General features: G+C 41.0%; 1 protein-coding gene across 3 annotated transcripts in view; it reads left to right on the forward strand.

Annotated features, from left to right (window-relative positions):
* Positions 1-466: 466 nt before the first annotated feature.
* The window catches only part of ctif (CBP80/20-dependent translation initiation factor), a 51,058-nt gene continuing 27,018 nt past the window's right edge, over positions 467-24,506 (forward strand). For 2 of the 3 annotated variants that reach the window (XR_003462860.1, XM_027282056.1), the window contains exons 1-6: positions 10,698-10,936; positions 11,240-11,311; positions 13,517-13,639; positions 14,306-14,379; positions 15,999-16,103; positions 16,278-16,356. Coding sequence is in view for 2 of the 3 variants with exons in the window: in XM_027282056.1 (XP_027137857.1) it covers positions 10,760-10,936; positions 11,240-11,311; positions 13,517-13,639; positions 14,306-14,379; positions 15,999-16,103; positions 16,278-16,356 (630 nt within the window). In the remaining variant the exon portion in view is untranslated. Of the gene's footprint in view, positions 670-10,697; positions 10,937-11,239; positions 11,312-13,516; positions 13,640-14,305; positions 14,380-15,998; positions 16,104-16,277; positions 16,357-24,506 lie in introns of those variants that run through there. The other variant, XM_010742569.3, reaches the window with a different exon arrangement.

Raw genomic sequence — 24,506 nt, forward strand, 5'->3', positions numbered from 1 at the left:
CTACATTTGTTCATTTCTATATTTATTTCTGTATTTCTACATGTGATTCTCGATTTATTTATTTATCTATCTGTTTGTTTTTATTTTTCTATATTTATGCATTTCTACATGAATTTATTTTTGTATTATATTCTATATGTATGTATGTATTAGTTTATGTATTTACACATTAATTCATTAATAGATGTCTGTGTCTGTATGCCAATTGAGGAGGCAATTACACAAAGATGCATGTGAGACTCCAATTGCTGTTTAAGTTTGTTTTCTTGTTTTTATTAAAACAGGTGAATAAAATATATTTTTATTTAATTTATATTTAATTTTAGTTTATCGCCTTGTGCTGTATCAAATCTGTCTGCCCAGCACGTAAAAAGGCAATAATATTAGATACTGTAAGGAGTTAAACCAGTTTGTTATTAACTACTCAACCACTTTAATACTAAACCACATTTCCCACAATGCCTCCCTCCTGAGTGCACGTGTCAACCCTGCCAGCAAACCGGACTGAACGTCACATTCCTGCATTCCCTTTTTCCTCAGTCTGGGACGTCGGAGTTAGCTTCCAGTAGATAGTTAATCCTCTTCCCCGGTTGTCTTTTTGAGAAACGCACCCATGACACGGCGGATTTGATCTCAGGAGGTGATCCCGGGTTCCCAGTCTCACTTCGGGTGAGGATTTATCTCATTTTAAGCCGGTGAAGGTGTCTGTCGGTTGGAGTGCTATAACCGTGGTAACCAGATAACAGTTTTATTTGACGTGCTGGATGATTCGCGGCGACTTGTCGTTGTGAGTGACCCGGTTATGCCTTGACTTTAGCTGGCAGACCTGTTGAGGAAGCCCCAGCTGACGGCTGAGCGGCTCGGATGTGTAAAAGCTTGTGGCCTGTTGTTGTTTACGGTTGTACTTAAAGAGCTAGCTAACGTTAGCCGGCTGCTTAGCCGCAAAGCTTGCGTCACCATTGTTATACCGGGTGATACGCGGGCACCGGGGGTGTGGAGGCGCCTCCAGATGTGGCTTTGTTACTCTGACAGGGACACGGTGCTGAAGGGATTTGAACAACGCTGCTTTAAACGTACTGTCAAGATGAAAAAAAAAACAAAACAAACCAGGCTAACGAGTATACACAGTGCTAGCATCCCAGACGGCATGGGCGTGGTTATAGGTGTAAAACAGGCAAAGCTGTGGTCACGCTTGAATCCTTATGGTCACCGTTTACACTCAGTGTGCTTGTACTCGCAGGGCAGGAATGACAGGACTGGCTGTTGGGGATGTTAAGTGTGTGTTTGTGTGGGAAGGAGCTGAGCTTGCTGCAGCCTGTCTCAGCTGTTGACCCCAACAACAAAGACTGGATCACAGCTACTGATGGTCTGTGGCACAGCAGAGGGAAAGCATTGGTACTCATATAACATAGGATCTGACAAACTCGAACCGCGTTGAATGCTGGAATAAACACATTTATATAGGCTGAAAGTTTACAAACTTTCAGAACTTAAGTGGTGCATCCTACAGGAGTCCTGACTGCTCTTCAGTGTGCTTGTAACATTCCTGAGATTCCCGCTGTTCAGAGCCTGAATGGATCAGAGTGACTTCAGTGAGGGAATGTTTGCGTGCCACCACAAGTCACACACACACACACACAACAGAGGCCCTCCTGACTTGATTAAGAGGATTTTCCGATTTTTTTGCAGACCGAATTTGCATGATTTCTCTTAGGCAGGCAGCTTTTTCACTAGACAATGCGTCAATAGGATTGATAATTGAATGCATTCAATCATGCTGACAGGAAACTGTCTTCCTTGAGTGAAAGGATATCGTCACAAATGTGTGATCCTTTCCCAAGTCGCCCGCCTGTCTCAAGTAGAGGCACATGCTAATTCATGCAGAGTTGCAAGTCAGGTTCAGCCAGTGTCTCATGCTGTATTCATTGTATTATCATTTAACTAGGTTAAGTCCCTGGTATCTAAAGTCTAAGCTCTTTTGTGAACATGGTGGCCACAGTCAAACATGTGTAGGTTAATTTAAATATCTATTATTTCTATGTTAAATGTCAGCAGACGGAATGTAAACATGACCCTATTTGTGATCCTACATGGGCCTAGACATACGTATGTGTGTATGACGTGGGCAATCACATTGTTTGTGAGTAAGTAAGTGCTTGAACATAGGCCTAGACTTGCAGGATTTTTCAGGGTATTTATATAGGTGCCTGTATGGGTATAAGTATGAAAGGAACCACTAAACTCATAGGTTTCCAATTGGTGGTAGAGTTAAACAACCATCAACTAACTCATCTTAAAAGGAAAAAAAAAACCCTTGTGAGATTGTACAATCAACAAACTGATAACAGAAAGCAAAGATGTGACATGTGCTCAGTGGCATGACAAGGCATTATTACAGTCAGGTAATATTTGGTATAAACATTAAGACGTACTACTGTCTCATACAGCTTCACCGAGGTTATCCGCTGAAATACTGCTTTGTAACGATTTGCTAAGATTGTTGTCCGCGTATAAATGAATCATAGGTTTTATCTAAACCTTGTGCCTGATGACTGACGGTCTACTCTGTGATTTAATCTGTGACATGGCTGGTGGTTGATCAATAGGTTGATCAATAGCCTTTTATTTTTAGGAGCTCATCTGACTATATTGGCAATCAAAAGTCCAGTTTACTCTCGTAAGTTAACTAGTGAGCAAAGAAACACAAAAACGACGATGGCCTCGTCAGTGTAATAGAAAAACCAGTGTTGCTGATGTCTAAACATCTTTAGATGTTAGTGCACTGTCATCACCCCTGTGATCTGCGGTCTCAGCACATATGTGTGCCGGATTGATGTGACGAATTGATGAATGAATGAGGCCGTGAACTCTGAACAGAGGTCAAATGGTGACGGGGAAATAAAACAGTGATCCCAGAGAGTAACGATGTAACAGGGTAACAAGTAACGATGCCAGGGCTCATTTGAGTAGCACCATGTAACTCTTACCTCCCTTGTGTTTTTTGCGCTGTGACGCATACCCAGTTCTACGCATGCATGCAGTGTTTTGAAGAATGTGGAGGAGGAGCGCACACAGCTGCATGTTACGGAGAGAGCGCGAGTAGCCTGCAGAAAACTGGAACACCCTGAGTCAGCCTGCGTAGCAGAAATCTCGCCTCTTTTCAGTGGGAACCGCTGCTGCTCATTACGGTGCCTGGAGTGTGTATGGATGAGTGAGCCGGAGAGAGAGATCACGCGGGTTTGTGATTGAAGAAAAGCATACGATAGCTTCGAAGAGAGGAGAGATATCAGGTGATGGCCTAGAACATAAGGCCTTTTAGCTCGGTGCAGGAATGCAGGGGAGTTCTCTAGCAAATCACACAGCCTGTATTTTCTGGAAACAAGCAATTGCAGGACTATTGTCACAGATGTGGTCTTTCTACGGCCGACCTTTTGTTCTCACACTTACTTGTTTTGTCATCATCTTGCGTGTTCAACCCTAACCAATAATGGCCACAGCTCTGATGCAGACCAACCTTTTGTTGCCTCTCCTTTCACTTTTTGTTGCCGTTCAGCTTTGAGGCCTCAGAACTACCTACACTCCAAACATATTGTGAAGCCCGTGAGCTGAATTACACACACTCACTTGTTTGCCAGGATTCTGTATTTGTGTGTGTGGATGTGGACAGAATAGCATTGTTGTACCACAGTACTGCACATGCCCAATCCTCTCCTATTAGGTCACTACAGGGGCATAGAGGGGACAATGGGGCTATTGTTTTAAGTGTGCACACACACACATACACATACACATGCACGTACCCTTGGACCTCCTCTGTGGTATGTACAGGCCGTCTTCTACTGATGTGTTGCTCATAGATCGAGGCCCGCTCAGCTCACGCTGTATGAGTAAACACATTTACTCACGGCAGCATGTTTCAATGAATGGGCGGCAGGAAACTACAGCAGACTGCTTTTGAAGTTGGTGTAGTAATTTTAACTCTACACACACACACAAATTGTACATTTTCTAGTTTAGTGCTTTGCATCGTGTATGTGTACCACCCGAGTCTCTGCATGCTTTTAAAGAGGATGAAGGGAACCTCAATGACACTCTGGATGTGGGAAACAGAGTTGAAAACTTTGCCAGTATTTTAGCAACATTTTTGAGGCACAGCTTCTTTGTCACCTGCTCATATAATATGATCACGTTCATGCATCCTTATGTATACATGGCATATAGTTTTTTCTGTTTGCTGTGTGCATCGTGCAGCAAAATAAAACTCAGTATGTCAACATATATCATAGTAATTAGACTCAAACACACCATGCCGCTTTTCTGCTCTCCGATATAGATTACTCCAAATTATATAAACCAAGTGTGAGTTTGTTAAGCCAGTCAGTAGTAGACCAGATTAAATCAAATCAATTTTATTTGTATAGCCCAAAGTCACAAAGTATATTTGCCTCCGAGGGCTTTACAATCTGTACAGGGAGTGACACCCTCTGTCCTTAGACCCTCGGTTCGAGTGAGGAAAAACTTTAGACGTATTAGACGTAGATTAGACGTATTAGCAGCTCTCGCTGCATGGGGTGGGAACATTGGCTTGTATAGACTGCGTCTCATGTCGTGCTCTGTTTGGGTTGTAACTATAGCTTGTTTTAGTTTGTGTATGATGTATATTGTGTGGTTTTTACTACGCCATGATACAGCCAGTGTGGTTTGTCAGGAGACTTCAGGTGTCTTCTCTTGTGGTAGTCTTTGAACCCCAGGTGTTACGGTTTACACGGTTGTTATGCTTTATGTTGCCTTGATTTTTTTTAGGCATGAAACTTGAGAGTAGAAATGCATCTCATTTTTTTAGAAACACAGCACATACTTCGACTATAACATTTCTGACCTTGCTTAAAGGGAAAGGAGGAAAAAGTTGCCGTACCTAGCCCCATTGTCCCCTCTGTACCTACCTAGTTGAAGACTCAACATGAACTTGTCTTCTGAACTGCCTACTGTGTGTCATGCAGAAATAAAAGTAAAGATTACTGCAGTATTTAAAAGTCATGTCCACCCCCCCCATTTGCAATCAATCTTCTGTCTGCTGTTTTGGCGATTTTTCCTATCATGATTTGCCTCTCAGACAAAGAAACAGTGTGCTGTCCAGTGCCATGCTGTGTCTGTCTGGCCAGTTTTAGTATCCGCCTGGATGGCGCTGGGCTTCGGGCACACTCTTCAGCTCGGTTATACTGTAGTACATGCTGCTTTGCATTTTACAGTCTTGATCTATCCCTGCTGGCCTGTAGTGTCACTGGCTGTCAATGGTTTCCCAGCTCCTAGTTTTAGTGCACCATTCAGTCGACTTAATAACCTACTCTGTATATTCTTAGCCTGGTTTCCAGACCTGTGAATCATTGCTCACATCTCTGGAATAGTTCAGTGGCTCAGATACACACAGCTGCCAGCACAGATAGGCCAAACTAAATCTAAAAGTAATGCAGTTTAACACAGCAACCCTGCAATAAGTTCTACCTTCGTTAAGTTTACGTTCAGTCTTTGTTAAAACTTGTTTGTTTTTAATCATCATTTTGTCTGCTACAGTTACAGCACTGCCGAATGATACTACATTTCAGTGTTTCTTATAATTTCACCCTATTTATATCCGTAAGGTAGACTTGAGCTAGAAACAGCACTCAATATAAGACAGTACACCTAAACAGCACTGTTTCTAATGTAGCCAGTTGTACCTAATAAACCTTGTCAGCCTAACAACCAGCCTACTTACGACAACATACATAACAATGTTTGAGCAAGCACACTAGTCCATTTAATGACCCTAGGGGAGATTTACGATGTTGTCCGAGCGAGATATTTTCAAAAGGGTAAAAGTCAACTTTGATGTCCACAAGCGCTGGATACTGATATGCCACTTCTTCTTCTACAGGACAACAATGAAACTGGCCGCGACGGTGTGGCCAGCAGGTCTTTGTTAGAACAGCTGGTAGAACTGAGGGAGAAGGGAGCGAAAAGGGTGGAGACAGGAAGGAGCAGGGGAGGAGTTGTGAGCTGTGTGGGAAGGAGGACTGAAACATGTGGTTTGAGAAGGGAAAGGAGAGAGAAAGACAAAGGCCTAATGCTACAACCCACAGACAGCCCACATGAAAATGTTCACAGCGTGATGACCACTGCAGCAAATTGCTTCATCAGACCATGACTATTGTCTGTCCGACTGACTCCGTCTTGGTCTGCGGTTTGTTTTAGGCTTTGGTTCTCACTCCAGTCCTGTGACAATTAGTTAATTAAATGAATAACCAATCGACAGAAAATAGTAAGTATTTTGATCATTTAAGCCGTTTCCTTAGTCGTGAATATGTTTTATTATTTTTTCTTTGTCTTCTGTGACATTAAATCAGGTATCTTTGTGTTTTAGACTGATGGTGCGACAACCCGGTATGTCACAATAGGCTTTGAGAAATCATGATGAGCGTTTCTTTGTGTTTCCTGACATTTAATAGTCCAAACAACCTGATTTAGCACCTGTATAAGATCGCAGGCCTCAGAATGGCCAGTTAAAAACGGAACCAGTCACATCATCTCGTTTTCTTCCGCGCATTCATCTTCTTTGTCCCAAACTTGGTCCCCACATTACCCACAATGCAGCTTGACTGCAGACAGTTTTGTCAGAGATTCAGGTCTGTTATGCTAGTAGCAGCCTCAAGCCTCTAGGCTGAAACAGAGATGAGGAACTTTTTTTTCAGAAATCAAGTTCAAACAATGCAGAAGGTAATAATCTCAAAACACATAAGACAACTGTATGACGGTAAATAGGAAAAAATAAAGACCATACTAAAGATTAAGACACTCACTCTGACCACACCAGTCGGCAGCATATCGTTGCGTATAAATCTTGCTGTCATATCGGAGACACCATTTTTTTATCAGCTTCTGGCAAACTGCTCGCTGAAGCTGAGTGTGCAGCATAGCAGGCAGTCAGACTAGGATGTACGCTTGCCGTTGCTCAGCTCATCTGTCCTTCCTCCGCTGCCTCATGCAAGGGTGGGTATTTCTGGACTTCCACAACGTCTCAGATGCCTCGTTAACTGTCCACTTAGGACGACTTGTGTCTTCCACCTTTGTGGCAAACAACATAACATTACTAGCTTAGTATACTGATAATAGGTTAATAGGGCATGGAATAAGTCAAGCTGATAGTGGAGCACTTTCTACAGGAGTACAATTATACATTATAGACTGTAAAACGTAGAATTTTAACAGGTCTTCATATTTTGAATATTAACCATGTTTGAGCAAATGTTTGAATTTCCAATAAAAAATTTAGTTTATGGATATAATTGTTACTTGCAGCCTTAAGTCATTCTGCCTTTCTGTTTTGAGCTTGGAGGGAAAGGCCTAGCGGAATTAAATGCAAACAGCATCATCGTTTGTGTCATCATTTGCATCAGTATCTTGTAATTTGAGAGCCCATATTGCTTTTTCTTAAAGTGTGTGTGTATCGGCAAGACGAGAGTTATGTTTGGTAGCTGTGAGATCCCTTGTGATGCTATTTGTGCTCCTGACCTTGCAGAGTCTGTTACTCTGTTTAGTCACAGCCTGCTGTCCTTACTTGTGTTTGTTTCCCACCATGTACACTTAATACAGTAGCCTTTTCTTTGTCTGGGCCAGATGAAATCCTTGCTTTAGTTCCAGCCCCAACCTCTCTGCTTGTCTCTTGCAGCCTCCGGGGGATGATGGTAGTTTGGGTTGTTGACTCTCACAACCCAAATATGTGCCTCCCTGGAACATCAAGCTGTTATAAAGGAAGGCAAATATCTTTCACCTGCATCAGATGAGCACTGATGTTACTGTGAGAAGCAGAGATAAACCCACAGTGTGAAAGCAAAGCAAACGTAACCACCAGATAACTTCTTTCAAAGAGCACTGCAGGTTTGAAGCGATGTGTTATGAAACACAGCAGATAGGACTTTGAGTCAGGTCTGCGATAAAAACACAGAAGCAGTGTTTACTTTGGGTATTGACGATGATGTTATTAGGGGTGACTATAATGCATGAACATGCCTGGTTTGGATCTAAAAGGCTGAAATAAAAAATAAAAATCCTCAACACTAAGACAAAAAGATAGAGAACTCGATGGGTTGCATTAATTGATGGGTCAATAGCTGTTGGCAGAAGTTTCCCCTCCGGCAGTAATTCTACACTACATGTCAAGGACAACAGTAGGACATCCAACTGAGCTGCAACCACTACCAGTATGCATCAATGTGTTGTAAACATCCAGACTACTATTACTGACTGCTTCTCCATTCATTTAAACTGTGTTGTAATTAATGGAGCTTAAGGGCCATGCAGTGTTATCAATGTTTCTATAATAAAAACCTCTCCGAGATTTAGTGCAGGGCTTTTGCATTGAAGTGTATTACAGTGTAAAGGGGTATATCCTAAACCGGTAACATTTGTGTGTGAGTTTCCACATGTTCTTGGTGGAGATTTGTTTGCCTGCTGACTGTACACAGATCTGTCAGGAGGCCTTTTCCATACACGTGCTAGCTTGTTATGACTCGGTTTGACTTGGCACGTCAGGCCCAGCACACCGGGTGTTTGCATCTCCATTACATCTCTGTTTGTCTTTAACTGATGACATGCTTGTCTTGAGTCAGTGATTCTTAAAGGGCAGTTTGTAGGATCGGGATAGAATTATAGTGCACGAATGTTTAAAAACAATCACAAAATAAAGTACTAATTATCAACAGAATATGAAGGGGTAACTGCAACAATGTTATGTCAAAGTCTCAGTAGTATGCTGCAGAAATCTTTACTGAAATGAACATAATAAATTGCTGCTGGTGGGCAGCTGCTAAAGCTGTGGTTCCCAGCCCCCTATTTTTTTTTTTTTTTTTAGCATGTGGCCAGTAATTAGAAGTAGTGCGCTCTATTGCACTGTGCAATAGTTGTTGGTAGCCAGCTACTTATTACAGATTTTCAGTCTGTTGTTACGAAGTATCTGCTACACACAGCCGATTTAAACAAGTCATTGAATCATCACTGGAAGCTCATCCATTGTCACTGCAACCTGCTTGTAGGCGGGTCGGGCCGAGCTTTGACTTCGACTCCAGAGATCCTCTTCAAACTGGTGACAGAAACGCAAATAAAACAGCATAGTTTGACACGGTGCAACCCTTTTTAGTGGTGATCCTAAGACCACTTAATCGCTCCCGACAAAGATAAATGAATCAAGTGATATTTACTGGCAATTCGGTCTGATAAGCAGGCTTGCTGTACTGGAGAGTGGCCTCACTTGAATGATTGGACAAGATCTCTCTTTTTATTTTTATTTCTTTCTTTTTGAAGCCGAGCTGGGGCAGCGGTTGGTGTTGTGACATGAATGGTCTGATTTTTTTGGGGCAGCACATGATCCAGGAGGAACAGGAAACAAAAACTAGGCCAGTTGAATGTTGTCTTCTGCTCTCAAATTTCTATTAACCCTTAAGTGCAATTTTTAAATTTGTCTTCAAGTGTAACAACAGGAAGAACAAGTAATGAATTAAATGAATAAAGGAGACACATCTAAACTTTAATACAAATAAATTAGTACACAGTATAATAATGCTTTTTACATGTGTAATTACTTGTGATTATTCTGCATCACATGTTCTATTTGTTGTGTTTTCCTGAGGGTAAAGTATGTCTACAAAGCAGCTAGTGTGAGCGCTGATGCGCTGTAAATCACCAGGCTAATCAAAGCCCCAGCATCAATGGATGGATGGATAGATTATACTACTAATACTACAGGAGGTCAGATTAGGACATGTTGACCCCACTACGTAGTATGCAGAGATTAAAGCATTAGTCATAAATGTAAACAAAGAAAAGCAGCAAGGTAGTGAAAGGTAGCAAGGTTCTGATGTGCTAAAATATCCTTGAACAAGAGGTTCAGGTTCCAGTCTCAACATGGTGCTGTCCTGTGGCTGACCCTGAGGTCTGATCTTCCGGTCGAGCATTAGTATTGAGGGTATTAAAAACGGACTATAGATAATTTTTTTCTGTGGAAATAGTTGGTGTGATCTCAATATTTTTTAAGAAAGTCCCTCATGTCCTAAACCAAAACAGAGGGTTTGAAGTGCCCAACTTGCTGGCTGCAAATGCACCGGGCTCCCCAGCAAGTCCCCAAGGCTCAGCAGATACCATTCTGCGTGCTCCAGGGCCATAAATCCTCTTTGCATGGCTGGTAATCAAGCCATGATGTAAAGGAGCTTAGTAGCAATAGACAGACAGACAGGAAGCTGCTTCCCTGTTGGCCGGGGGGGGATCAGGTGATCTTACACACAAACTACACTGACAGGAGAGAGATAGACTGCAGGGAAGAGGTGGAAAAACAAAAGAGGTAAATGGATGAATGGTGACACCAGAGGGAGTTTGAACAGATAAATTAGCAGAGATGAGTCAGAGGTTATTTCAAAAGATGGATTGGATGTCTTATGTGAGTGTTTTTTGACAGCATAAAGACCACTGTCATAACTATTTTAGCAATATAAAATGTAAACAATCTCATCTTGGTTAGCCTTAGGTCTGTTTGACAAATTGTTACTTTAATGTTGGAGATCTTACTGTAAACATAGTCCAGCTCTCTGTTCACAGGAGAAAATGCTCAAACATGGATACTCCTTGTCACTCACTCTTCTCCCTTTGTCGTTCTCTTCCTTCCCGCACAGGTCACTTTCCTCCCTCCCTTCCCCTCCGCCTCCCCCTTCCACCCATATCTGCGCCGGTTGCTATGGAGAACTCTTCGGTGGCGTCCGCATCGTCTGAAGCAGGCAGCACACGCTCCCAGGAGATAGAAGAGCTGGAGCGCTTCATCGACAGCTACGTGCTGGAGTACCAGGTGCAGGGGCTTCTGGGAGACAAGGCAGATGGGGACTTGGAATTGGACAATGGTAGCAAGGTGCCGCAGGTCAGAGCCTTGTTACTTAAACGGATGCTTTCATTAGTCCCATATCTGTTAGCAGCAGTGGTTGTGTTTGGTATAGGCTTGCGGGGCACAGCCTGAATTAGACACTACTGTTGTTGTGATGTACATGTAAACCAACACAAATTTAGAGGATCCACCAACACTGCAGCTATATAAACAACTGTGCACTGAACATTTTTTAAATCGCAAAGAAAAAAAAACAGAGAAACTTGCTGTGTTACTTACTGTTACTTACACCTTACCTACACCTTACCTACACCTTCTCCCTACATTTGTCTCCTCCAGTGGACGGATGACTGCAACAACAAGAAAGATGGCAGCTGGACATCTTCACGGGGGAGAGGCTCATTCAAGCCAGTGAGTGTCGGCGTTGTGCCTATTTCACAGCTTTTTAGGTTTATCTTAATTAATGAATTGAATATCCATCAATCCAAGTAGGTCTAGTTCGCAGAGCACAGTCATGATTCCGCGCAAGGGCTGTAGTGGGGGGAGAAAAGATTGGGAGATAGACCTTTCAGTCTCTAACTCAGAAATGTTTTTTGAATGAAATGCAGTCTTTATTTAAGATAAATGTTTGCACAATAACCGTAGTGAAAGATGGAACATTGGTTTGTTGCATTGTACACAAACACATTTGACATGTAGATCAGCGTTTTATGTTTCACAGCTGATCATGTGCTTATAAGTAGAGAACCTGGCTGCACTCTATAGCACACTATTGCACCGTGCAATGCTTGTTGGTAGCCAGCTACTTAATGCAGTTTTTAACATTGCTTACCGATGTAAGCAATCCGACATGATCATCTTTCTGATCATCCTACATTATCAGAAAATAATAATTGAAATCATGTCGTTCCTAGTCCTCTGCATTAAATCGTGTCAGTCATTTTATAGCAGGTTCCAGTTTTGTGTTTTGAACTTATTTGGATTATGGCTTAAAAACTTACTTAGCTAACTCAACTTAGTTAACATGGGCGCTGGAGCCAAAACATGTACATATAGTTTGCGCTGTTTATTTGTTTAGATCGCACATGTTTTGTAGGTCACTTTTACTTCCGGTAATTTGCACAGGTGGTATGGTTGTAGATGTATCTTACCTGTGCATTGGTGTGGGGAGTTTGGACAAAGAGGGTGACAGGCTCCGGTATTATCTATTGACCGCATCACTATGGATTATCATGCTTCACTTATTATCATGTCATATTGTATAGTTTCGTCTAATAGTTACATTATGTCCATTTAAATTCGTTGTTTTCTTTGGTTAATAAACATAATACCTACAACGTGGACTTTTCTTTGGACTGTTAAAACAACACTAGTATAAATCAGACTTAAGCGCAATTATAGCTAGCTTTTTTGACAGATATATTTGCACATTTCAGACCATGTCCATCCTCTAAAGTCAGGTTCATTCATCTAACCCATGAAAGCAGCTCCTGTCTCCTCACTAGCCTCAGCATGGAGAGTTTTGGTTGGTTTTAGGATATACATCTCACAAATTGGTGGTTACTGGTGTGCAGACACTGATGAAGACGCTCTTCTTGTTTGCTTGTGTGGACCCCTCTGGTCACTGGAGCATCACATTCATTAAAACTAAAGCGAACGTTTGCTCTGCTCTCAGTTCTGTATGTTCAGATTAGTCTTTTCCACTCCATCAGCTGCTCAAGTGTATGATTAGAAGAGACTATAACACCAGCCTGAAGCAATTCACAGTTCATCTGCTTGCTTGTGATAGCTGCAGACAAAGTATGTTCTTAATGACTGACATGGGATGCTGTCAGAATATATTCAGTAATTGAATAACCCTAAATGAATTATCAGTCAGTCTGCTAAATATCAGTGTGTGTGTGCTGCTCTGCTCTCTTATGACCCCACGGTCTGCAGCAATTTCGACTGATAGCTCCTGAGAGATTTACTGGTATGATTCGCCAGGAAGTCAGAGTGAGTGTTGAGGGAGAAACAGTATGTGTGAGAGGTTCAAAGAGAAGAGTGATCCAAAATATGAAAGAAGAAAGAAAGAGACTAGACTTGAAATGTCATTATTTATATCAATACATAAAGTTCATTTTCAGTGCAGCAGAATGAGCTTTTTTTTTTTTAAACATTCAGCTTCTGAAACTATGGTATTCAGCCTGTGGCAACGAAACAAGCATTGTGATTGTGATTGTGACAATTCAGCTATAACAGAAACAAAACTTGGTGCTATTATCTCAGCTCAACAACCACGGTGTTCACCAGATTATGAACAATACAGGTTGTTGTTACACTTAATATGCACACAAAATAAGTCTAAAAGAAGGAGAAATGGCACCCTAGCCGTTGGTTAAAGTGGGTTGAACATGGTTTGTAACATTATTAATATCAGCTAATGTGATAGATAAACACCATGAACACACACTTCAATTTAGACCACCCAGTTTTACTCAAAGATTAAGTGTTGGAGACCTCTTTAGTTGTAGCTGTGGTTTCCTCTGTTAATAACCAGACAGAAAATAAAACGCATAAAATTCTGAATAAAACAGACTCTGTCCTTTTCTTGTATCCCCTCTCTCAACTCTGCAGGATGAGTGGGAACACAGCAGTAACGGCAGTACAGGTTCCAGGCCCAGCTCGGGGTCTAGACCAGGATCTGGCTCACGCTCTGGCAGCAGAGGCAGAAACAACCAGTTCAAAGGCCCTGCCAAGGTAAAGATGCATCTCTGTGTGTACTTGTCTGCTGGCTTGATCATCTCTCAAAGAAATGAAAGGGAACATCTTGGTAGACTTTGATGGACTAATGCTATGGCTATGTCACGCTCAGTGTATTGTTCACTTGGGAATCTTCAGCACAAATCAGATCTTCACCATCATCATGAGCAGCACTACTCAGTCTGTGAACAGTTAACAGTATAATGTCTTCTGTGGCTTTGGAAGGTGCTTAAAAAAACTCTCCAATGATTCTGTAGTGATGTCATAGTGTAGTCATCAGGGAAAGATGTGTGTATTCACCAGGGAAGAATGTCTGACAGACACTATTGGGTTGCATTATGGGAAGTGTAGGATCTATTTATTTATTTTTTTTACTTTTTCACTCACTGGTTTCTGGAAGTGCGGTTGTCACATACTAAAGAGCTATGGTACTCGTCATCATCACAATTGCTAAATCTAAATCTGCTAGAAACCTACTGTTTTCTTTTCATTTCTTTCGAGCTTACTTACTTATTCTCCAAAATACTACATACAAAGCAGTTCCAGTAGTGTGGCTGTTTATAGATTTTAAATACAAGCTAAGTGAGCTTAGATGATGGTTCTGTAAGAGTTGTTTTCAAGTCGAACTGAAATGTTCTGTCTTATTCTTTGTGTGCGGTCTAGAATGGGAACAGAGATGGCTCCTTTGACATCCTGGGAACAGACATATGGGCTGCCAACACAATGGACTCACACGGGTAGGTGCCTTGCTGTTATATAAATCTAATATGTTGTACAGTCTAGTGGGTCTGAATTCCAACCATAGTTTCTGGAGGGTCATAAGACTGATTTAGAGACACATTGAGTCTTAGTCTTTGCCTCCTGCTCTCATACTTTGTAATAGTCCTTTTTGTTTGTCTTCAGTTGCTCTTCTTACTGTCTTTACTTTTCTTAGATAGGTTAGCCTAAATATACCAACATGAAATACAGTTAGAGACATTAAAATAAAATATCCTTCAGCAAGTTGGCTCAGCCAGCTCTGTATCTTCATCCCGAAAGTTAATCAAGAAGCTGAACTGTTGAACTGTGGAGTTGCCAAGTGATGAAAAGTGTTCTGTTTCAGTCTTTTACAACAGCCACGTTAATATTAACTCCACACAGAGCCTCCATGCTTGAAACCTTGTTGGGCTTATGCAAGTGAGGTCTGTGTCAACATCCTAAAAAAAAACATCCCTGTGACAAAGTGACTTCTCAAACAAACGTTTGACCTCAAAGTTAGAGGTGGGGAAGAAAGAAAAAAAAAAAAGGAAATGAGTGAGACATAAATCAGTTACACTGGAGGAAGAATGGGTTGCCATGGTAACAGCCGCACAGCAGCTTCAGCTACCTAAGATCCGGCCACGTTGGCACATCCAAGCACACACAGTGAAGCAGCCGGCACAGTAGGATGATGTAAGCACCGTAACTGTGCCTGCATGCAGGCGGATGTGAAGTTTAGTATGAATTGCATATTGAATCAACAGGGTGTTAATGAGGAGTCATTTCTGCCATTCTGGTTAAAATGGGTGTGAAAGCAATGGCCCTTACAATTGAAAGCTTTGCTGAGTCTCAAAAAAGAAAGTGTTATGCATTGGACCAGTTTTAACTCAGTTGGCTGAGGTTGTAGAGTCAGCCACTTAATGTAGGGTTAGTGGCTTGATGGACAGCTCTGCTGAAGTGTCCTTGAGCACGACATTGGATCATATATATTCTTTTATTTATTGCAGTGAATGAGGCAAGTGTCTCGTCAACCAACCTCATCTAGCTGTGACTCAAGTCTATTGTTGCCTCGTGTGGTCAGTGATTGATAGAGCCTTTTATTAAATGTAGCTGCCGCCCACACATCACCACCTCCCAGACCCAACTTGGCACGCGTTTGATGTAATTTAAAGCCAACAAGTAAAAAAGAACAAATTCCATGATCGATGGTTATCCTCCGCCGCTCAGACACACAATTACATGCACTCTGATGTAATACAAGATGACTGAGATGGCTAGCAACTCACATGCATTTTCTATTTTGGACATCAGCTAGAAAGACGAGACAAAGACCAGCGTGTGACGTTCTCTCCTTCAGTATTCAGATGTTGAAAATGGAAGACACTGAAACCTATTTTCTCAATCAGCTTCTACACACTATGTGTGTTTTTATGTGTGGTTATCTCAGTAGTTTGAAGTGATCCCCGTCCAGTAACAACCAGTCAAATTAAATTTGAAATGGGATTGTTTAGTCATGTAAAATGTGGAAGCTGTTGTTGAGGCCGTCGCTGTGTTTCTTATTTGTAAGCTTGGATGCTTGCTCTAACCTCTAATCTGTCTTGTTGTCTCTTTGTTGTAGAGGTGCAGGTTGGGACGTGCAGCCAGAGAAGCTGGACTTCAGCCACTTCCACAGGAAACACCTAAGAGGAATGCCAAAACACCTGCCCCACATCGACAGAGAGGGGTAAGATCTGGGCTTTGGGTCTTGAGTTTTTAATCTACAGTATGCAGTTCTACTGATGCTGTCCTGCTCTGTTTCAGTATTGTTTTGATTATCCTATACTGTCTCAGTTATAGCTTAAGAATCGCCACTTATTAATACACTTGCTCTCTTTCTCTCTGGCTTCTTCTCTTTCAGCATGAGCAAAAACAAGTTTGAGGAAGATGACGGCATAGACATGAACGACATAGAGAGGTTCCTACCCCATCTGCGCTCTGTAAGTCACAGATTTTTCTCTTTCGGTGAAACTAAATGCTTCTGTGTAGATTATTTGACCAATTTAACTCTGCAGATGAAAAGCCTCTCTCACCTGAACAGCAACCCTATCATTTATTAGTTGTTAGACAGCGACACCTATTGGTGTACTAGAAGAAAAACAAGTTCAGTGTACAGAGTGTGGGTGCTGTAGTGAGGTTCAGAGAAAAAAAAAGAGCTTTCCTGCTGTCCTTAGAATATATATATGTATATAATATAGGTTATATATATATATATATTTTTTTAAAGAACAACAAATACATATGAGATCAGCCTGTATAGATTACATTTATGTTAGAAATTAAACTGGTTGTTTATAAATGAACCTTTGGTGACACCTAGAGGTGAGATGTTGAAGTTGTCACACTCAAGAGAACACAAAATGTATAAAATAAAGTTATACTGACTCCTGGTGGTCAAATGTATGTACAACAATAACAGATTCGGCATGTGAAGCAAAGTGATTTAAAGTTATTTCTAAGGCTGTTTCTTAGTTTCAAACTTCAGCTGCTTTTAAGCTCAACTTAAAAGATAGGTCCATTTTTTTAAATTTAAGTATATCCTAAAACAATACTCATGTCCCTATGTGTACTTGCAGAGTTGTTAGTTGCTGTAATAATGTTTTCCCCTCTAAGAGGGCTGTGAACAGAACCCTACCTAACAGGACATAAAGGATGAATTTTGTACTATAAAGAGTGTAACTTAGTTAAATGTCCATTTGATCTGACTAACTCTAGGAGTGTAGTTCAAGGATTGAAGGTGCAGAGTGCTTCTGTAGTGAGGATATATATAAATATATATGCTGTTACTTCTGCATATGATGTGTCTGGGGTCAATGAAAGGGGGGAAAAATCTGTAGATTCATTTTACAGCTGTGTCTGCCATTGCAGGCGACAAGACATTCTGCATTGTGTTCTCCAAGGTGATTTGTGATTCATTAGGGTGACAGAGTTCACTCTAGGTCACTGATGTTACCCTCCTCTCTTCCTTCCCTGCTTTCTGAGCCAAAATGTCTTCCATCTTTCATAGTGTTTGAGTCACAGTGTCTTCCTCTTTCCTTCCCCTCTTTGCTTTTCAGCCATGCTTGCGTTTCACCTCTCGTAGTGTTTCAGCTAAGATTGGGCCTTGTTGCACTATCCAAGATGGCTTCCTCATTGTATAGTTTCTGAGCCAAGAGTTGCTGTTTCCGTTCATTCAGTTAGGGCCAACAGAAAGATGGGGTCAACTGCGTTTGTCTGGTGTGCTTGGGATCGGATACGTGTTGGCACTGGGACACAGTAAGGTCAGAGACACAGAGCTGCGGAGTGATTGCCACAGTTTCTGTCTTTGTCTTCATCACATCCCTTAGCCGTTTCTGACTTCAGTTATCCTCATGTGGTCAGCCACCATAGTTTCTCCTACACACTTGATTGAGTCAAGGGGTTCCAGTTTTTTCTTTGGGTCTACTACAATCTACTTTGAGGTTAGATTAAACAGGTTTAAATTGTACTTCGTCAGTTCATAGTGATCCAATTGTATTCCTGTTAATTCCAGCCATCCCTGCCTTTCTTTAAATGTTAAGCGTTGAATTTTTTTTTTTACCAATAACTGGTGATTTCTTCGTTTAAGCTTTGCTCATCCTTGTTTCTCTGAGCCCTTTCAGTTGTCAGTCTGGCTGAACCATTGAGAACAAAACATTGTATTATTTGTAAAGATGAATTTCTACAACCTAAAATCATGAAACACGAGAGTACTCCCCTCAGCCATCTTACTGTACCGAATCAAGCTGGTACATTCAAAACTTTCAAACGGTGGTGTATCCCAAAGTGCTGCCAGACAGAGTCATGCAGCAGTGATGCCAGGCCACTGATGCCCAGTTGTTTCTTGGTCTAATGAGGCCATCCACTAACAATACCCTCCTCGGTCTGGGATAGCCCCCGAGACAACTGGCAGGGCACTTAAATTACCATTTTCCACTTTCAGGGCCAGTGGTTTTTAAGAGAGACCACACTGTAACATAAAACACTCAAACCACAATCACTGCAAACTTCAGTTGAACTGAAGTAGAGTGGTTCGCAATCAAGAGTATGGACGACCTCCAGAACTTATTTTTTGACTTATGTCAAATGTTCGAAGGTAATCATTAACAAGTATCAATATCAAATGGATAAAACATAAATTGCATTTTAAGTCATTCACAAATTTTGGGGTCTACTGTTCCTGATTTATTTATTTATTTATTTATTTATTAAGAGTGCACTCTGCAGCAGTGTTATATAGAAAAGCATTAGTATTGGATTGGGACGTACTCTGTGGCCAAAATCGCATGCACATCATGCCAGTACAGAATATCCCATCTCTGGATGTGTTTGTGTGTGTGTGCGTGAGTGAGTGTGTGAGAGACTTGATGCGAAGTGTGCTGGTTGTGTATATTTGGCTGTAAGGATCTCTCCTTTGTGCTGGCACTTTCAGTTCTGTAGCCAGTACAATAATGTATGTGGCAGGGGATTTTTATTTGTTCCTAATAAAACACATGACTGGCTGTCATGTTTCACTTGTTAGCTCGTGGCAGTGTTTAGAGTGTACATTTACTCGAAGTTCATTTTTATTTTCAATTTATGCTACTTCCAACTTCCATACCACTACACTTTCTATTCCGCTACATTTATCTGACCCCATTAGTTTGTGGTTACTTTGTTTATTACAATTTTACATAACGAAATATATGATAAGATCATAAAATACAACACATGGTAAAGATGTAAACTGTTTAAGGCCTTAAGATGTCAAATCTGTCTATAGATATCAAATACTTGACCAAAAAACATCAACAGCAGTAAAATGTTTTGTCATTTACATATTGATGCATCTGCATTAACAATCAAATCATGTCAAATATAATATTATCAGTCACAGGTGACACTTTACTGCTGAACCACTACTTCTAATACTTTTATACTGAGTATAATTTTCTACACTACCTTTTACGACTTACTTGTAATAAAGTATTATTATATTGTTGTACTGATACTTTGACTTAAGTAAAGGATATGAGTGCTTCCTCTACCGTTGGCTTGTCTTCAAAGCTTTATTGTGCATTGTGGATGTTTACTGTTTCTCAGGCGATCATATTTATCATAACAATTACCATCCCACGTTCATACATTCATAATACTTGCATCCAAGCAAAAACAATAACATGTCTCTTTTTCCCAGTCATCACCTCCAGCTACTGTACGGCAGGGCTGCATAATCCAAAATCCCCGGCTACGTTCCACACGTCCAGCCAACATTCACTTCCCCTTTCCAGGAGCCAGAATAGTCTTACAAATAGCCCTGGGATGTGGAAAACATCTCGTTTGTGTGTGTGGGTGTGTGAGCCACACGGTGAGAAAGGGCTTCCTTTTCTTGCCCTCAGATTCTGCTGCACCTCTACTGGCCTCTCTGGAATGTCAACCTGCGCATACAATAACCCCGCTGTCACGTCTAGTGTCAGGTTGTAATGACAGAGGCATTCAGTGGTCAGAGGACAAGTATTTCATCTGTGGATTCATGCCAGGTATCGCATGGATTCTAGATAACCTCAAGTGCTCATCGAGTACACAATTAGTTAATTAGTAATAATTAGCTTTATTTGTTTACTACTTTTTTAAACTAATGTTACAAAGTAAGTCACACAAAACAACCAATATATAATAATATAACAATAGGCCAGTCAATGACGGTGAATTTTAGGAGTTTAACTCTATGGTTTATTTAATTTGAATTAAAAATGTAATTTGAACACCCTTTGCTGAACATAAAATGCATCCTAGACATCATCCTCACAATTAAGTAATTGTCATTTGTAGTTTGATAAACCCAAACACCATCAAGAAATGGAGTATTATTTATATTTTGTCCCAAAAAAAAAAGAACACATAACACATAAACAATAGTTAATTTAACTTAATAATACACTTTGAACTTGAAGTTTTTCCAGGAAGTAAAAATTTAAAGATTAAATGTATCCTGAAGAGAGATGATAATACCAGCTATTGATTTGACAATATAGACTAAGGTTGGATCAACTAAAAATATAAATATTTATTTTTAGTCATGTAGAGAATCTATCTAAATGTTCATTCGATTTGCTGTTCTGCCTGGAAAAACAACAAATCTCAACAGTTTTCCTCAAGAGGAGCTTTGTATACCCCCGCCACCATTCCTCTGTCATGACACATACTGTACTGTAGCATGGACACTCAATCTCACTCACATGCTGTTTGGCTCATCAACATGATCGTGTCAGCGTGATCCTTGGTGTTGTGACAGCCACAACTCGTGTGTGTGTGTGTGTATATGCGCGGGTTCTCAATGCCTACTATGTCTGAAATATTGCCAGCAAACGTTTGCATATCCACACATCAACAGCTTTGTGTGAGTACGTGTGAAAGGCATGACATTTATTTTGACGAAAACATATCTAAATCATGTTTGGGACAAATATGTTACCAGCTGATGGTGCGCACACATCTTTCTTCTTTCACCACATCTTTCTAGACCCAACTTTAGTCAAAGTTTGTATTTCACCATAATGCTGTCACCTGTGGGAGTCAGAAACCGAGTGGGTGCTTCTACTTCTGGTATGACCGTTATGACCTGATGTTCTTTCCCATGAGGTAATGTATTTCCTTCCAACCTCAGTGGTGATCTCACAATTGGAGACAACTTCAAATGTCTTTTGTCTGACCAACAGTCGCAACCACAAAATGATTCAGTTTACTGACCTTTTACGCATGGAAAGGCAGCAAGTGTTCGCATATGTAAGCCTGAAACCGTTAATGTTTTCACATGAAAAATGACTTCTTCATGACCGTCACCTTAAATGAGCTTAATAACAATATTATTAGTATATGGTATGTTCGAGGAGTAGTTCAACATTTTGGGAAATGGGGTCATAATAATTTGATGACAAGATAGATACCACACGTAACTCTCATGAGTACAATAAATATGAAGCTACGGCAAACATCTGGTTAGCCTTCCAAGTCAAAAGGTAAGCGTGTTCAGTGAGTTTTTGTACAGATATAAACAACAATTAGTAACCGGTTAATTAGTGTGCTTTAGAGGTGCTGGTAGGTGTATTTTTTTTTAAATCTTCGGATAGAGAAAAGCTAGCTTTTCATCCCTGCTTCCCATCGTTACAGTCGTCTCATCTTAAGTCTGAGCTAGAAAGTGAAATTTCCCAAAATGTCAGTTCCTTTAAAGCATGGCCACAGTAAATTAGTTTTATCTGTGATATAGTGTATATTGTGTATATATATATACCATGTGTTTTGATGATATGCTGCCAGTGACAAAATGTAAAATTTGGAGACTGGAGGGCACCAGAGAAGAAACACATCGGGGAAGGGTTAGACCACATAGAGAGGGAGAAAGCGGCTAGTCATTTAGGACATCCGGTCTCTGGTCTGTGAACAAAGCCGTCCAGCAGGGGAACAAAGCAGGAGTCTGGAGCTGAGATATTACAGACTGGTTGGCCCCTCTGTCTGGAAGTGTACGTGCCGCAGAGCAGGACTCCGGTTGTGAAGGGACGTTGGGGGTGGAGTGGGCTTTTTTGGCTGTCTGTCTGTCTGTCTGTCTGTCCGTCCGTCAGCTGTCAGTTTGTGTGCATTCCACTCATAGTATTTACTCACACACATTTACTGTTCCTGCATATTTCTGCTCACCCTCAAACACACTTGTTTGTCTTCTGCAGCTCGTTTCTATCATCTTTTAGCTTGTCTCCCTTTGCTTCTTCCTATTTGCTGTTTCCTTTTTCCTATTCTCCTCTGACCACCGTCATTATGCTCCATCCTCCTCCCCCTCCTCGTCTCATGTCGTCCTTCACTCCTCCCCTCCATCCTTCAAATGTTGGTGGGCAGCAGAACAATAACCAGGGGGTCATGGCGACCGACAACCCCCTCCCTGCGGTCTCTTCCTGCTATTGTCCCTGGTCCTACTGCTGCTTGGCTCCTGCACTCTATTAACCGCACACATACTGTCTTAATCACCACGGCACACAGTTCTGCTCTGGCTTCAATCATGGGAGAAACACTGGAGACTTGAGTACATGCAGGAAGGCAGGATACCTTGGGAAATTTGTGACTTATTCCATAGAGGTATTAATAATAATAGTTCATGAGTGACCTGTCACATCTGTATGACAGCCAGAATATGCAAATATATACAGACTAAACAGGATTAAGCAAATTTATTCTACTACAAATATCTAATAATGAAATGCGCATTGTAAAACAGTTTAGAACTTGATTTTATGCCACCTTTTTCCCTTTTTCCTCCACTTTAATTATTGAAGTGATTTATATACAGTACTTGGCACATTACTGATGCTGAATCCCAAGAAATGAGGTAACCTCAAGCTTGTCGCATGATTGAATTCATTTTCTCTCCCTAGTATGTTCATGATAGGTTGACTGCTCCCCACAGTGTCAATTTATGGTGATAATAAGATAGTAAAATCAAGCTTGTTTTACTGTAAAGAGCAGACAAAATGTCCTCATAAGAATACCGGTCATTAAATGGTCGGCCTTCATAAATATAAGGTAAACCAGACCCCACACAAGCACGCATGCACAAAGCACCAGGCTTGATCCTGAAGAGAAGATAAGGTGACTGCTAATGTAATGTAACACAGAGAGCACATAGTGCCTTTTTCATCATTCAGAGATGACTCGAACAGAGCTGTAAACACATGAAACCTGCTGCAGCAGCAGTGGATGTCACGATTATGTTTCTATAGGATCCTACAGGTTTTTCCTTTGACACTTTGATCCCACAATGGCTCCATCTCCTCCTGTAGTTAGAACCCAGAGTTCTTTGATGTACCTGTCTATCTGTCGCTGCTCTGCTGTGGCCCAGCCTCAGATCGCTTATTAAATGAGACACTGATGTCAGGACCTCACATCTTTGCCTTAAATCTCATCTTTTGGCATTCGCCGCAAAGTAAGTCACATGAAAGGCCTAAAGAAGGGATCATGAAACATTGGAGTTAATGCTTTACTACGGGGGATTTGACAGAGTAACTATGTGAGGAAGTAAATACAAATGTTAACTTGATTTCTGATACGAGAGAGATAGACACATCCAAGTTAGCAGCATGACAGCAGCATGTCAGAGCCGATGTCGAATGGTGTAGCACTTCCTGTCACTTCATCCTCAGGGAAAAACAGACCTCATTACAGCTCCCCGCAGTGCTTATGAATCCTAAAACGTAGTTTTTTAATGATTTTGAATTCAACACAGTGAGCACAAAGGACATTTTAAATGAGATGCTATCGGGCACAAAAGAGAGCGTAACTTCAAGGTAAATTCCACTACAGCTACGCAACCAAAAATATTTTGTAGCAGACTGAGTTGGCAATTTATTTAGATGAACATGGAAAATCTCTGCTCTAATGTTTTTATGCATCAGGTTGTCTTTCATTTATATGAAGCCATCTCTAACAAAACAAAACCAAGAACAGGTAGACCTAAGGCTTAAAGCTGGACACAGGAAAAAAAAGAGAATTACAGATCTTAGGCCACATAAATACCACATTATTCATTTTCGGTTTGGTAAGTGGGCAAAATGTCCAAATTATCTCAGCCAGTGTTTCTGCTTCCCTCTCAGTATTTTATGTGCTTGCTATCTTGTATTTACAGTCTCTCTCAGTGTCATACTTGCTCTTTCTCTCCTCTGCTCTCAACAACCTGTCCTGTAATGCCACCCCTGGGTCAGTTTTAAATTTATTGCTTTTGGCTAAGGGCCCTCGCAACATAAATAAGCCGAGAGAAACAATGGACTGACTGAATGAGCATCATACCAGAATTGTTATATACTAGAAGGGACAGGAAGACGTGTGCCGCGCTTTCTATGCTACTGCAGAGAAAGTTCTGTAATTGTTATGCCTCATTTCTGTTCTTCACATTTCCATCCCCGTTCGCCTTTCTCATTTCCTTACTTTCTTTCCTTTATACTTCTACCCTTTTCACACTAAAGCAGCGTCATTGTTATGAATGGATCAACAATGGTATCTGACCCAGGTCAATGACCCTTCTGGTAAAACCATTTGGAAAAATAAAACCTTATTTAGATACTACCCGGGGATA

The sequence above is a fragment of the Larimichthys crocea genome, chromosome IX (assembly GCF_000972845.2).
Source record: "Larimichthys crocea isolate SSNF chromosome IX, L_crocea_2.0, whole genome shotgun sequence".
Classification (NCBI taxonomy): Eukaryota; Metazoa; Chordata; class Actinopteri; family Sciaenidae; genus Larimichthys; species Larimichthys crocea.